The 16,941-nt window shown below is 37.3% G+C and overlaps 1 protein-coding gene across 7 annotated transcripts in view; it reads right to left on the bottom strand.

The window, feature by feature from the left end:
- Positions 1–432: 432 nt before the first annotated feature.
- CPEB2 (cytoplasmic polyadenylation element binding protein 2) overlaps positions 433–16,941 on the bottom strand; it is a 69,627-nt gene continuing 53,118 nt past the window's right edge. For 4 of the 7 annotated variants that reach the window (XM_049630328.1, XM_049630329.1, XM_049630325.1 and 1 more), the window contains 6 exons: positions 15,321–15,491; positions 14,016–14,105; positions 9,383–9,501; positions 8,959–9,073; positions 6,311–6,492; positions 433–904 (listed from right to left, as the gene is read on the bottom strand). In XM_049630328.1, the coding sequence (XP_049486285.1) occupies positions 677–904; positions 6,311–6,492; positions 8,959–9,073; positions 9,383–9,501; positions 14,016–14,105; positions 15,321–15,491 (905 nt within the window). In that variant the 3' untranslated portion in view covers positions 433–676. Of the gene's footprint in view, positions 905–6,310; positions 6,493–8,958; positions 9,074–9,382; positions 9,502–10,641; positions 10,699–14,015; positions 14,106–15,320; positions 15,492–16,941 lie in introns of all 7 variants that reach the window. The other 3 variants (XM_049630327.1, XM_049630322.1, XM_049630324.1) reach the window with 1 other exon arrangement.

Below are 16,941 nucleotides of genomic sequence, written 5' to 3'. Positions count from 1 at the left end.
ATTTTATCTGCAATGCAGTGTCTCTAACGTTTTCAATCCCGTATTAATAGGTGGCATTTACACATAACACCTATATAGCAGCAAAGCTAATACAGCTTGTGATTAAAAATGTTTAAAAATAGCTAATAAATCAGATTATCTTGAGGTATTATTTCTTGCAAGTCAAAATGGAGAGCAAAAAAACCAACCCTAATTTTTAGTTTATGTATACACTGAAAATAGCAACAATAAAAATAAGCATTTGTAGCAGACATATTCCATCTCCACTATTATTTTGCTACCTTTGGTAAATTACTGGGGCAGATCTTGAAGTTAAAAACCCACGTTTAGAAATAAGTGCACGCTTCACCCACTATATAGCAGCAGACTGTTTGCCCCTACGCAAAACATTCTCGTATCTAATTTTAACTTTACATATAAAAATAACTTGGAGAAAATACAAAAAAACATTTTATTTTAACATGAAAATATCACAAAAATTAGTAAGCCTGAGATGTAGGGTTTTGGTGAAAAACAAGAGGCTTGTAGTGTTTTGGCTGCTGATCAAGATGCATGTACTGGTAGCTGGGGGGAAAGCAGAAGAATGCACTTATTTCTTCCGCGTGTCACGTCTTCAGACACAGTAAGCCACATGCACCCTTTCTTTCCGTGTCACACGGAGGCCGGTGTGCTAGTCTCAGTTCCAGCGGAAGTGGATCTGACGTGGGCGATCAGCACCTTCCTTTACCAATGGCTTATGGAACTCACGTCCTGCGCGAGAGTGGATATTTGCCCAACAAAACTCACAGTAATACTGCAGGCAAGTGACATTGGCACAGAAAAAGGGAGCAAATTTTCCACCGCAGCGCGCGCCCTGGCATTCATCACACATCTGGTCATCTAGCACATATGGCTTCACCTCCACCTGGAACGAGAGGGCAAAAGAGGTCTCACGAAGGCTGCTTCAGAAACCGCTTTAGTGAATTTAAAACGTTCAGTGTTCTCAAGGGCGGGACCCGCATTTAACCTCGAGGAAGTAGGCAGCTTCCCAGGGAAAGAGCTTTCCCATGTAGCAGGTAAATACAAAGCGAAACAAAACCAACACCAGTGAGGTCACTCTGTTCTTGCATAATCGTCTTTTTACAAGACGTTTCGTGTTCATAAATGACCACGTGATTAAACGAGCACTTGGTTTTAGTTTGGGTAACTTTATTTTGATGTTTTCTTCAGAGGACTATAAACTGAGGGGTGTTTACTATGTTTTTCAAAGACAGCTAATCCTGTAAATCTAACATTCTACCCTCACCTTTGGTGAAGTGCCATCTTTAAAAGCGTGTTAATATTTTGGGGGGGCGGTGACTGAGTGAGAAAGAGAAGGGCATGGGACGAGCGGTTTTCGCACCTTCCCCTTCATTCCGATACCACCCGAGAGCCGGCCCAACCCCACGGCCGCCGGGCAGCGCAGCACTTCCGTCTGTACCCTGCTGGTGCCTCCTTGGCACACACACAGACCAGAACTGTGGATAATCTCGTTACGGGCGTGTCTAGACGTCAGTGAGTTTCTAAGATATAAAATCAAAGGCCCACTGAGAAGGCCTGACTCAGGAGAAGACCTCAGACTCTACTCAGCTCGGGGCGCTAAGTCTCTTAAAGCTCAGCGTCCAGGTCTGTCAAGTGAGAATACTAGAACCTGCTTCACAGAGTTGTGAGGATTAGATTATGCAGGTAAAAAAGCATTCAGGACAGAGCCTGGCACCCAGCAGACTCTGTAAGCCAGTGCTGCCTGCTACGATAACCTTCCCAGTGGAGGGCTACCATTTTCGTCTGGACGGTGCCCGGCAGCCTCAGACCTCGGCCTTTCCTGGGGACGGGAGGGGAAAACTGAGTGTTTAAGTGGCTTGGTTAGAGGTAAAGTAGTGCTTGCCCAAGGTATAAAATAACAACCCAACAATTTCTATTCTGAACGTATGAATACTTGCATGTATGCAGAAAATGAATATGTAAGGATATTTTCTTTTATTTAAAACAATTTTTTTTAATGTTTATTAATTTTTGAGTGAGAGACAGAGTGCAAGCAGGGGAGGGGCAGAGAGAGAGGGAGACACAGAATCAGAAGCAGGTTCCAGGCTCTGAGCTGTCATTACAGAGCCGGACGTGAGGCTTGAACTCATGAACTGGCTCATGACCTGAGCCAAAGTCAGACACTTAACCGACTGAGCCACTGAGGCGCCCCTAGTATCTTCTTTTGAAAAAAATGTTTGAGATAGGGAGTGTGTGTGCACACACACACACGTGTGAATGGGGGAGGGGCAGAGAAACAGAGAGAGAATCCCAAGTGGGCTCTGTGTTGTCAGTGCAGAGTCCAATGTGGGGCTCAGTCCCACGAACTGAGATCATGACCTGAGCTGAACCAAGAGTCGGACGCATAACCGACTGAGCCACCCAGATACCCCTATAAGGGTATTTTCTGAAGCATTATTTGTAACAACAGCAGCAACAAACAGGAAAAAAATCTAAAAGTTGATGACAAGAACTGTAAAACAAACATTTGATAGAAAGGTAATGGAATTAAGTTGTTTATATTTGCATTTCATGGACTAGGGCTGGATAAACGTATTTTATGTACATTGAACATTTTGCTTTTCTGCACTGTCTATATCTTTTGCATATCTTCCTGCTGGAGGGTTTTTTTTTTTTTTTTTTTAAATAATTACTCATTGCCAGTTAAAGATTTTAAACCTTTTTTCCATTGGCCTTTGGTTTTTAAAAAGATCTTTGACACTAATTTAAAAATTTTTATGCTCAATCTTTATGTTTCAACTTTTTTCCTTTATGAATTCTATCTTGATTGCCAGGCTGCCATTTTTGATTCATTATCATCACTATAATATTTTTATGTGTATATAGTTATAACACTATTCTTATATGATATAATATTATAACTATAATTAAATTTTCAAAGAATATCTCAAAGTAGCAAGAGACTTACTGGATTTCATTTTACTAGATGATAAACAAAATGGGCACCGGGAAAGCATCTGCTCACTTCTTAGTTCCCAGGACCTAGCAGAATCTCTAGCACAAAGTAGAAACTATATTTGAGTAAATGTGGTACACTTATGTGTGCTAAGTTTCTTTCTCTGATTTTATCTCTTGCTTTTACCATAAGATTTTAAGCTAATTAAAGACAGAGTATCTGTGTGGTTTACTTCATTTCCATAATACCTCATAAAATGCCTGGTGCTCAGGAGTTACTTAATGTAAAACTGCTGAATAAAATATGAAAATGCAATGATTTCAGTTATTTATATTTTAAAATTCTAGATATTATTTCATGAAGCCAATCTACTCACTTTCAAAATCACAGACTTCAAAAATAGAAAATTTGATTTCAAATTTATGATTTTGGAGTATAATCAAACCTTATTTTTGACCAATAATCTCTAAAAATTAATCTCTTGCGTATGTGAGAAGGAGTCTGAGTTTCATCAGTTCTGTACCTATTTTTATTTTCTATTATGATGCTTTTCCTTATTTTACTTCAGAAGAACCTATCTGTAATAGTCTGTCATAACTGATGAAATAATATTTAGTTATCCATCTTGAGGCATAACACAACTCCCTTCAGTAAGTACCAGAAGGCACAGTGAATGATATTACTCATGGAGTAACATACAAAAATTATAATGAATTACACCTTTGTGGTGACTGTGTTTCCTAGCAATTGAGGAGATAGGCATTAAACCCCGATGTGCTCCTGAGCCAAAAAAGTAGCCTGAATAAACTACTTTATTTTCTGAATAAACAATTTTAATCTTCTCCAAATCTTTGGATTATCAGTTATAAATGTAAAATTAATCTGTTTTTATGGTTTCATAACTATATTCATAGTAGAGACATGAAAGGCATAAAGGTTAATGGTTTATATTTTTTTTATAAATAATACAGGTGACTTATAGAATTCTTAAGGCTCAAATTCTTTTTTTTTTTTAAAGATTTAATTTTTTAAGTACTCTCTACACCCAATGTTGAGTTCTCACAACCTGAGGTTAAGAGTCGCATGCTCTACTTACTGAGTCAGCCACGCACCCCTCAAATTATTTCAAAAAGATTTCAAAATATACCTTAGTAACACATACCTTAAAAAATAAACATTTCATCCTTTTTAAGATGGCATGTATGTGTTTTCAGTTGCTCTTTAAGAATCAATACTCTTCCCCAAATACTTGATCCTTCACTATCATTTTGGAAACAAAGAAAGATGAGGTTTGACCCTCCACCAATTTTCCCTGTGCTTCTGCATGTTAAATAACTACAATTACATACAATGTAAGTAACTTCCTCAGTCAATAGGCTCGATTCTCCGCAAAAGTCAAGGTTAGACTAGATAGGCGGTCTCAAGCACCAATGCACACTGGAATCACTTGGGAGCTTTATAAATTCCTGCTGCCCCCACCAATTACAACAGAATTGGGGTGGAGGGAGGACCCAGATGTCAAGATTTTTCTAAATTCCCAGGGGACTTTAACGTGCAGCTGAGGGTGAAAACCACTGGGTTAGAGGGACTCCAGTTCAACAAATTTTTGTGCATGTTGTAATTAAAACAGAGACCCTCCACTTATTTATTTTTTTGCAACATTTTAAGTAACAGTGCAAAAAAACAAACCAAGCCAAAAACCTCTGCATGTATGAACTGAAACTATGCTGTACTTTTTTTTTTTCTAAATGGTAATTTAGAAATTGGTAATTGGTAATTAAATTGATGACTACCTTTAGAGTCCATGGTCTAGTCAATCCATATTCCTTAACCAGCTCCCCTGCCTCCAAAATAGTCTTTTTATATACAGACAGCTTTGGAGAAGAAACTTCAAGAAACTGTTACACTGGGATAATAAATATGCACTCAAGTTATATCTACCACTTTGGACATAAAAGTTAATTTATCTCCTATTCTTAGTATACCTCATCTGTACTACAAAGCAACCATGATTGTTTAGGAATACTGCTTAGCTATATCTAGGAACTACGAATAGATTTTAGTATGAAACAGATTTGTAAGTGAACAATTGAGTTTCAGTCACTCCTTTCCCCTATTTTGGATGGTAATCAGTGCTATCACTTAGCAATTATTCAATGAGCTGGCTGTTAGTTAACATTCATAGGACCTCCTAAAAAGTTCTTATTATGATGACCTAAACAATGCTATTAAAGAGTGAATGTTTTAAAGTTTAGGAGAAGCTTTTTAAAGTTTATTTATTTATTTTGAGAGAGAGAGAGAGAGAGAGAGAGAGAGAGAGAGAGAGAGAGAATCCCAAGCAGGCCCTGCACTGTCAGCAAAGAACTCGACATGCGGCTAGAACCAATGAACCGTGAAATCAAGACCTGAGGTGAAATCAGGAGTCAGACGCTTATTAGGACTGAGACACCTGGGCGCCCCTAGGATAATTATTTTGTAGGTTTAGTTTATTTGTAGGTTTATTATTGTGTATATTAAGGGAAATACACAGAGTGTATTTTTATTTTAAATTTTATGATAAATAAAAAATAAAAACACTTAAATAACACTCAGTGCCAAACTCTAAGTGCTCCTGCATCTGTGAACTCACTTAATCCTCAAAATAACTGTGAAAGAGACACGATGATACCAATAGTGCTTTCTATCTGATAAGTGAGGGAAAGAAGGCACACTGAGGGTTAATTTCTTGAGGATTACAGAGCACATGGTAGAAACCGGAACCCGGGCAGTCTGGCTTCAGGGTACAAGCTCTTAAAACAAGCTCTGCCTCCATGGTAAGAAGGATATTAAGACTTCACTGGTGGATAAAAAACAAAAAACAAAAACAAAAACAACAGCAAAACTTGACATGCTTTTACAATGACATTTATATTTTGAATATTGTATCTAAAGTTCAAAGTATGTTCAATAATTTTACATTTCAGGGATATATTAAAAAAATTTTTTTTTAATGTTTATTTTTGAGAGAGAGAGAGACAGAGACAGAGAGAAAAAGAGAGAGACAAAGCATGACCAGGGAAGGGGCAGAGAGAGAGAGGGAGACAGAATCCGAAGCAGGCTCCAGGCTGTAAGCACAGAGCCTGATGCAGGCTCAAACCCCTGAACTGTGAGATCATGACCTGAGCCGAAGTCAGATGCTTAACTGACTGAGCCACCCAGGCACTGTAGGGATATTTTGATATAATACTCTTTTAACTCCAAGAGTTAAAAAAAAAAAAAAAAAAAAAAAGTATAAAAAAATAAAGTGTTTGAATTATATTACTGACTCAGCACATTAGAGGATGTTGTCAAATGATTTCCCAATAGGTAACTTACGCGTTTATCAATATCCCCATGCTGAAGTTGAACGAACCGAGCACTGATGGCAGCAATATAGCTCTGCTGATTGGAGAAAGCAACTCGACCAGCACCTTTTGGGTATTTTAGCTCAGGATCTGTATCGATTCCTGCATAACAAACTCCACCATACAGCCGGTCCATGATCATAGCAAGTTCCACTTGAAAAGAAAAAGAAGTTCCCATCAAAGGTGAGACGACACGGTAAATCAAAAATATTTAAGTCTTTCTTAAAAAGGAAAAGTCAACAGGATAGTTTCAGCTGTTTTCTAAATCCAATCCTTTCACCTGCATATTGGACCCAACCTGCTATCACTACAGAGTCACCTGGCAATTCTCTTCTCTCCTTAGTGTATCACCGGTTTTTCATCTATACTGGCTTATTCCCCATCTTAAAAAAAAAAAAAAAAAAAAAAAAATCTCTTAACTCTGTTTTTCTCCCTCTCAGTGACTGCTTAATTTCTATGTTCCCCTTTATAGCCAAATTACTAAATTTTTTTTCTTATACTACCCAATCCCTGTCTTCCCATTCCTCATTCAACCCTTTATAGCTTGACTTTCACCCTATGACTCCATTTTAATTTCTCATGCCATTGCCAAATACAATGGTCAATCAGCAGCACTGAACCTAGTTAATCTCTTCCTCTTTCTTGAAATACTTTCTCCATCTGGCTTCCAAGACACATTATTCCACTAATTTTCCTATGACCTCACTGTAATTCCTTCTTAGTCTTTCTTGCTGGTTCTTCTTCCACTCCTTGACTTTTCAATGTCAGAGTGCCCTAAGTTCCAGTGTGTGGGTTTCTCTCTACACTTGTGGCTTTGGTGGCTTCATCCCATGTCATGGCTTTAAATACATCTACCTGTTTCCAGCTCCTAAATTCCTGTCTCCAGCCCAGGCCTCTTCTCTGGACTCTAAACTCATCTATGCAATGATGGACATTGCATATTGACATTTAACAGACCTTATCACATAGTATGTTCAAAATGGCACTCCTAATATTCCATCATCCCACTAAATCTGCTCTAATGAGGTTTTGCTGACTTAGTTGGTAACTAATATGAAAGATGAAGCTGCCAAGAGCCTTGGTTTCATCATATTTTCTTTCCCCCCCACTGTACATGCAATCCTATGAACCTGATTTTCAAGACATATGTAAAATCCAATCTCCTCACCTCCATTCCTAACATCCTGTTCCAAGCTATTATTATTTTTCCTCTGGATTGTGGCAATAGCCTTATCTCTTTGCTTTTGATTTACAGTCAAAACAGCAGCAGGGCCCCTCAAAATTTATTTTCAAAACAGTAGCAAGAGGGATTCTTTTAAAGAAGATACCAGATACAAATGGCTGAACTGAAATTTCTACTTAGCTCTACAGGGTACCAGAAACTTGCCTTCAAAACCAAGACCACAATCTTCCTTCTCAGGGTCCTTTATCTCACTATCTATGTAGTAGCTGAAGACTGAAAGCTGAAAGTCAGTCTTTGTGTTTACCTCACAAATGAACAGGAACATGCATTCATTCTGCTCTCTCACCACTGCCACCTCCAATCCAAGCTCCCATTATCGGTCTCCTGTCCCGCAAAGATAGGCTCCTAACATGGTCTATCTGTATCTACTCCCAACTCAGCTGCCCCCTAAATGTGTCGCTAGCTACACTTATCTAAAACTCTTCACTGTTTTGCCTTGGCTCTGAGGGTAAATGCCTAATCAGCTTATTAGACTTATATGACCTGACTCCTATTCACATTTTCAATGCCTTTTTGTGCCTTTCCCCTCCCTCCTTATACCCCTAGTCACCCACTCTGGCCTTCTTTCAGTTCCTCCAACACATTCTGCTTCCTTCCACTAACAATCTTTGAATATGCTGTTCCCTTTGTGTGAAACACAGTTCTCAAAACCCTTCTGCCACCCCAACTCTTCTTCTGTTCTTGTAGGTCAGCTAAAATTCAAGTGTGTCTTAAAGATCAGATGGCACCACATTCCTGGGCTATATGCTCTTTTATTCTCTGTGGTCTTTCTTTGTAGCAGTTATGTTCTATAAGTATTTACATGTGTGAATGGTTCTTTTAACATGCATCTCCTATACTGGAAGAGGATGTTTTCCAGTGGTGGAAGGCACTAACACACTCACAGGCACATGGAATCACAGAACATGCTTGCACAGTGGGTATTTGGTCTATAAATTATGTTCCTATATGGCATCGTCTGGTAAATGGTTCCTGGTTGTTGATGAGCAGAAATTTATTACTTATCAAAGCACTATTTAAAAAAAATCCCGTATTTCTTCTTCAGATACCTGAATCAACCCACATAAAACAGACACAGCTCAAATCCTTCTATCTTAGAGAATTACACTTAAGAAGTCAGAAGTATTTGGATTCTGCTTATAGAGTCTGCTTGGAGTTAACTATTATAATATTGATAGATGAATGTCCACTTCTCCAGTGACTCGATGGTTTCAAGAATGCTTCTCAGGATTCTGTAGTGAACAACTACTGGAACATGAGGAATCTGCCCCTGCCCACCCAATAGGGACAGGCACACAACAGCTCCCAGATGTTTACTGAATTAATATTTAATTTTTTTTTTTTAAAGAAGCCACATTTGTTAACATTCTACTTACCAGCCCTTAATGGCCTAGGAACACCTCCAACAAAAATTGTTTTTCGAGGATCCAAAGGCTGAGAACCATCCATCACAAAATCACTGTCACTTAAATTCCAAGGGCGGATCTGAACCTATGAAGAAAATTACATTACTGCAATGGGTCTTATTCCCTTGATAGCTTATGCTGCTTTGTGCCAATTAACAGTGGTCCTTTCAGTTTTCAAAAGTTTGGATAGTTGGATTTTAAAACAAATTATTTTTTTAACCTAGATACTGAAAATTATCCAAATTTTTAAAAACTGAACTCTTAATATGGCAGTTTCACTTTCTTTTTAATTTCTTTTTTTCTTTTTTAATTTTTTCTATCACTAACAATGGTCTCAGAACAGTTTTTGGTAAACTTGCATTTGTAGCCTAAAGTTCAAGTGGTATTTACTTACTGGTTTGTCCTTGATGGTGGGGCTGGAAACACAGAGATAGAGTTTTCCATCCTCTTCAATACAAGCATCAATTAGTGCCTGAACTGAGCTCTCTTCTTGAAAGAGAAGGAATGCATAGCCTGTAATAACCATTAAAAATAAGGCAATTATGTGAAGGTAAGTGATTTCACCCCAAACTTCAGTACTGTTTAGAAAATACATGCTATTAGAAAAGAAAAAAGTTAACTGTCAAATAGAACTAGAACCATTACACTTTCCAAAGGAGAACATGATTATCATCCTATGGAATACACACAAAACAGATACTCATTAATTAGCTATCTTCTATAGAGTATGTGCTATTCAATATTGTGCTAAGAGCTTTACATAAATTATGTCATATGATTCTCATAACAAGTCTAAGTTACTTGCCCAAAGTCAGTCACATAAGCAAGTAGCTGGTGGAGTAATTTTAAACCTGGGACAGCCCCTAAGATCTCCCATGATACTGTCTTCTTAAAGAACTTGGCAAGTTTGGGGGGCCTGGGTGGCTCAGTCACTTAAGTGTCCAACATTGACTCAGGTCATGATCTCACAGTTTGTGGGTTCAAGGCCCATGTCAGGCTCTGTGCTGACAGCTCAGAGCCTGGAGCCTGCTTTGGATTTTGTGTCTCCCTCTCTCTCTGCCCATCCCCACTCATGATCGGTCTCTCTCTCAAAAATAAATAAAACATTAAAAAATTAAAAAAGAAAAGAACTTGGCAAGATTAACACACTAACGTTAGAAGCTGAAGATTCCTATAAATGCCCTCAGGGTAAGACATGTTCTGGCGCATACTTGGGACTAGAGCATACTTGGAAAGGCCCAAGAATTTCCATGAGGAGGAGAAAAGTCCACAGCAAGACAACTTCAAAATGATACTAAGAAAACTACCTTAAGGAGGTTGGAATGAAACGGGTTCCTTCAGCGTGGGTTAGAACTTTCAAATCAAGCCTCAAGTTGGATAAGCAGCGGAACACTCCTTTCACATAGTCTGGAGACTATGTTTGGACTTTGGATCCAAGCTCTTGCTTAGTTTCTGTACCTTTGGGAAATATGCCCTTCCTCCTCTCTTTGTGATAACCAGTGGTCAATCTTTAAGCAGAATAGACTTCATTATAAAAAGAAGGTACCAAAGTTTACACTGCAAGTTCACCATTACACGATTATTCCTAGAAGCTGAGAACTAAATGACCAAAAAATACCCCTTTGCCTTGGCAAGATTTCTATGCAAACAAACCTGGAGAACTGTAATCTGGTTCCATTATGAAGAAGTCATCGAGCAGGCCATGCACATCTGTTCTATCATGCAATGAATGGTAAGTGTGAGGTCATGTTTTATGTTGAAATCTAAACACACAGCTTTATTGCTAACAATGGCTGTAATTGCCACAAAGGTCGATTGTGACACAAAAGTGCTTTATTTTAATAAAATTATAATACCTGATTGCATAAATAAAGCCATCAAACTAACCTATGCAAATAGAAACTTCCAAAGGTATGATTATACGAGATTAAAAAACACATCTTAGACCTTTTCAATTGCTAGAAATAATTTAAATATGCCTAAAAAAATAAAAAATGCATACTGGTGAAGGCTTTAGTTTTGATACAAGCTAAGGATTTGAGAGTTATAACTTCTGTAATAACTGATAGGTTATACGACCAATTTACTAAAATCGTATTTTAAATTTAGTATTTTTAACGTTAAGATTTGTGATACTAATTTTTGATACTAATATTTTCATTTTACTTGGTTTTAAAGTAATACTTTATATTCAGTGTTCTTAATATTGCTTAATTATTTGTGTGATTATTAGGGACGAAACGTTTTGTATCACAAAACTAATTAGGCAGCGTGGCAGATAAATTATGATCTAGCTAAGGCAAGCCATTTAGTATTAAAATACTCTTACCAAACACACGCTATACAGCGAATTGATACCCACATAGGGTGAGCCTCATTCACTGTAAAGGAAACACATGTACATGTGTGGCTCAGTATCCAAGGGCTCATGGCACTGCCTTAATCACAAGGCAGCTTCACTAACTGGATGCTTTTATACTAGTGTTTTCCAAACCATGGAAAATGAATTACAACAATGACCACACTGCCTGAGAGAACAAGGCTTGGGAACACTGGCCTTTGGCGATGACAATTAACTATAGGTGTACCAAAAAAAATATGATTTGCCAGTGCTACTTTTGTGAGTTTTGTGTTGTTTGCTTTCCAGTTTCAGAAAATAAACTAACCATCACCACAAAAACCACAATGACAATGACAACAAGAGCAACAAAGACAGCAACCATTGTGTTTGATTAAATTTGTGCCAACGCCATCGTTCCAGGCTTCGAGTCCACCATCCTATTATATGAAAAAAACTCAGGCAAAAAATGGACACCTGTCTCCACACAAACCAATTCTCCTTCCTTTCTAAAACTATATTTCAATTCCTTCCTGGAACTCTGTTCAACTCCTTGATGTCTATCTAAATTGCACAGTACCCTTTAGATTTTGTTCAAAACTTCTCAGTGAGGTCTTAACTACCTATTTCAGGTCAAAGGAATCTCTCTATTCTATGGTATTTATTGTTGTTTATATCATTTGTTAGTCAATTATCATTCTGTGAATTACCAAGAATAGAAAGATGAGTAAAGGCATAGTCCTATAGACTAAGGCAAGAACTGGATATTAATAAAATTGTCACAGATTTGTAGAATTATAAAGATCTAACATTGCAGTTGTGACCAGTGCTATGAAAGGGCTGAACAGTGCTAGGAGAACCTAAAACAGGAGGATGTGAACCCTTAGGTCGGTCCTGAAAGTTTCCTGTGAGCAACAAATATTTAAACTGAAATAAGCAGGGGATATGTAGATAAAGACCCATGAGAAGAACCTCCGGGCAGAGACAACACCAGACGTAAGGGCCCTGAGGTAGGAAAGAGCAAGGCCAGTTTTTGGAACCGGAAGGCAGCCAGAAGCAACAGCGGTAGAAGAAACCAGAGAGATAGGGAGGCGGGGCAGGGCAAATGCATTTTTGCCTTTATTCTAACAATAAAAGAAACCACTGAAGGGTTTTAAGTAGAGGGTCAGGGGAATAGCACTATCAGGTGAATTTTCAGAGAGATTACTCTAGCTGTACTGTGGGAGAAAAACTGGAGACAGCCAGAGGTATGGACAGACTAGTCACATTCCTGAAGTAGGCCACCGTAGTGGTAACTTGAGCAGGAACATCAGAAACTAACTGGCATTTTTACTGAACACTCAATAAGCTTTATAAAAGGACAAGGGAGTAAAACAATGGACAACAATAGATTAAAACTCAGCTAACAAATGCACGTCTACATCTATATGGAGCGAATTTTCTCTCTAAACCAAGTATCAGGGCTTCCAAGTCCAGTAAACTCCACAATTGGGTGACACTTTAGGATTACATGGAAAAAGGTACATAGCTTTAATCAGATTTTTATAGAGGCCTGGGACTCAGAATCCTGCTCAAAAGATACTCCTGATTCCTTAAGATCTTAAGGTGTAAAACAAGAATCACATGAATGAATGATTTCATTTCTCTAAAAATCTACATGAACTAGTAATGGAGGTTCTAGAATTCTCAATGACAAAAAGTGGAGATGGCCCATATAATTCACTCAGAAACCTTTAATTAGTTTTTGTATGCCAGTAACTATTCTAACTTGTTTCCTTTCTCAGGCCCAAAATCAGACCATTTAACAGGTTTGCTGGAGTCTCTTTCCAGGCTTGAAAATTCATTTAGTCATAAGTGAGTGTTTTTTTTTCCTTCTAAATTGTATTTCAACGATGTTCAAAGAAAAATCTCAGTTTCTCAACCTCCCCCTTTCATTTTATTCACTTCAGAGAATCTGCCATCAACAACCTGAGTGTATTCATGTTAAATTCTCTCCCCTCACCTCCCTGCTCATCATGGGCAGGGAGATACTTCCTCTCTCCCCTGACAGTGGCTTTGCTTCGCTCATGAATGATAGTGTAATTTGTGACTCTTGTGCTACGCTGACAGGCTGCAGTAGTATCCTAGCAGTAAGTCACTAACACAATTAGGTATTCTCTTCATATAATGGGGTTTTTGGACCAGACACTTTCTCCTTGTTAAATTCACCCACAGGGTTAAGTATTGCTCTGTTGTTATCTGCTATTATTTGGAACACCTGAGCAAATGTTGCAATATTTATACTACTCATGTGTTTATACACATTTTTTCTCACTTCACACAGATCTCAATTTCACTGTGTAGAGGGACACTTTTTTATATGTCTGTACCCAAGTTACTTAGAAGGATGCTTCAGACGGAGAAATTACTCAATGCTGGTTTGAGTCTGAAATCATTGTCAAATCATCCTATCTTTTATCATAGCACAAGTGTCTTATGATTCCTGATTGCCTTAAAGGAAATGAGGATAGTCACAAGGACCATTCTTCCTCACTTTGACACATTACCAGCCTTCACAAATTACTCTATTAGTTTTATATAAAGGTGTGATGATATGCAATTCTAAAAGAAAACACAAAGTAATTGACAGTATCTTATTTGCTCTCATAAAACTGATTCCCTAGAAAATATCAACAATAAAAACTCTTACCTTTTGGTGGAAAATAGGACTTGCTTTCTGCTTTATGAGGCCAATCTACTACCAAAGGCCCAAATCTTCTGAAGCTAGCAGTTATTTCATCTAAAAAAGTATAATAATATGTATTAGGAATTAGTTTTAATGGTTCATTCTAAAAAAAAAAAATCCTGTATAAGTTAAAGATTTAATGTTTAGAAGTACCAAGTAGCCTAAGATAAACTAGAATATGAAAACTCAAAACATGTCTAATAGCCTTACTAAAAGGATATATGAACTAAATAGCTATTTTAGTCAAAATAAATTCAATTTTAAGCAGCACATTGGCCAGAGCAGTCAATTCAGTGTGAGTTTTAAAATTTTATGTAACACTGTATGGATACTAATGGATTTTAGTACACCAAACCGTAAATATTACTGCCTTGAAAAACACGCCAACAGTATATCAAGTTAAATAAAGAGATTGTTACTGCTTAATAAGTAAAATTTTATAGGGAAAGAAAGTTCTGTGCAAATAAGACATATAAAGTTATCATACTCATAAAATACACTAAGGTCTGACACATGTCAGGTAGTTTCGCTGAAATACACCTAGGTCAAATCCAATGATACGGTCTAGGTTATTTCATCACATGAAAACCTTATTATACTAATGAGTCCTTAGAATAAGTTTGTGGATATTTGAATCATAACTGAAAAATATCTCAAAGTGTAGCAATATCCCATTAGTTGTTACTAAGAGTGGCAGATTTCCCACAACCTTACAAACATTAAGACAGTTTCAGTACTTTTAAATCTTTACCCTGAATTATTTTCTTTTATTATTATTACACATGAATATTTTTTACACATGTTTATACATGCCTTTGTATAACCTGAATTTCCTGTTTATGCTGTTTCCATTACCGTTTGGGGTTTTATTGCCTCTTTCTTACCTGCTTCTAAAAGCCTACTTATCCTTAAAGGAATTAAACTTTTGACTATCATGAACTGCAGGGAGAGTTTCATGGCTGGTTACCTTTATTTCGTGTGTGTTGTATTATGGTAATGTAGCAGGTTTTAAATTTTATAAGAAAAGATTTTTGTATGACCATCTTATTTACAAAAAAATGTTCACAGTAACCATGTGCATTTTAACATATAAAGAAACAAACTTGAAACTGTCCAATTACCGATTTAACATTTCAACAGGTGATAAAATATTGAAATAGAAATGGATGTCCATTCTGAATGAAAATCTCTAGAGGTAAAACATTGTATACCTCCATTCACATTATATTTTAGCTGTTTGTTTGTTTTAAACTCAAATCATCACCCTACCTTCATCAATATCTGGAGGAAGACCACCAACAAAAACTTTTCGAGAGAAGCGTTCTATTCGTTCTCCATTTTGATGAGCAGAATAGCATGTGGGAGAATTTAAAACCCCAACTTGATCATTATGGCCATCATCAAGCAGACCATCATCTATTGGAAAGAGGGAAGAACGACCTAAAATATAAGAACAAATATAACTTGAATCTTAAAGAAATGACAAAGTCAAGCATAAAGATAGGAATGACAAATTCAAAGGATTAAACAATGAAGGTGACATAGGCATAAAAAAATAAGGGAAATTCAGATTGTTTAAGGTTTTAATTACCTGGATTCAAAAGAGAAGCAGTCTGAAGAATGACTTAGAAATAAACATAGTCATATGACAACAATTATACTGCAAACACTAGATCACTTCAATTTTTTTATGGAAAGCAGCAAGAATCTGAGGTATGGGGATGGTTAAACTGGATGTGTAATAGGAGAAACCTTTGAGAAATTGGTGGCAGAAGGGAAATGGCACAGACTAAATAGATAAGACATAATAAAAAGCCACTTGCAAACTACGGTAAGGACAAAGGCAACACGGAAGACTTGCATATAAGGTTAATTGATCACACATGTGACAATTATGTAAGAGGGTAGACAGGGTTTCTGCACATGTGAAAAACAGAAAAAGGCATCCCCTCTAGGACTTTGGTCCTCATCTGAGCCCACCCTTCAGAGGTGACCCTTTATATAGGGCACATCCTGTACAACCCTCTACTGCGCAGCAATCCTGATGCTAGACTCCATGGGGATCAAAAAATTAAATGACCTAATAAAATATAGTCCCCTGCTCTCAGGGGATGTACAGTTAGAAAAGATAAGATCTATACATATAACTATGGCAGATATTCATAAGAAAGCTTCAAAGTACTTCAGAGGAAGTTTGCTGGAGGAAGGGAGTAACCTGGCTAATAACTGGATAATTTCTAAAATCCTTAAATGAAACTGGATAGGAACTGTGGTAAAAAGGGAAAGATAGTGGTATTTACTGAGTGCATGCATTAGATTGGGTAAGATATTTCTAAGTTGAAATATTTGTTAGAACATGGTTTTGAGTAAATTTTCCAAGTGGAAGGAGACACACTGGACAAAGGAGGAAAATGTGAATTTATTTAAGAAACAGAGAGTAGTCATGGTTGACTACTGCATGTTGGATATAAGGAGAGTAAAGGCAAGAAAACAGTTTTGAGGCTAGCCAGAATACTTAGCCTTGAATGTCGAGTTAAAGGAGATGTTTTATTTAGTGGGTGATTAAAACAAAAAACTGGATATAGGGGCTCAAGCAAGATAACTTTTCCGGTGCTTTAGGAAGACTTACAGCAAATGTGGTTAAAGTGGTTAGAAATGAGTGGATCAGGAAGGATGGACAGAGGAGACACTGTAATAGTAAAGTGTGGATATCTGAGAAACAAAACAGAGAAAAATAACGGAAAGGAGGAACTAAAAGATGTTATAATAAGAATCATTAACTAAATATAAGGATAATAAAGACCAAAAGCTGGCATAAAAAAGGGCAGATACGGAAGGAAACAATCAACAAAACTAAAAGGCAACCTACTGAATGGGAGAAGATATTTGC

The sequence above is a fragment of the Panthera uncia genome, chromosome B1, assembly GCF_023721935.1.
Source record: "Panthera uncia isolate 11264 chromosome B1, Puncia_PCG_1.0, whole genome shotgun sequence".
NCBI lineage: Eukaryota > Metazoa > Chordata > Mammalia > Carnivora > Felidae > Panthera > Panthera uncia.
The sequence above is the reverse complement of the archived record's forward strand: the minus strand, read 5'-3'. Positions and strand labels throughout refer to the sequence as shown.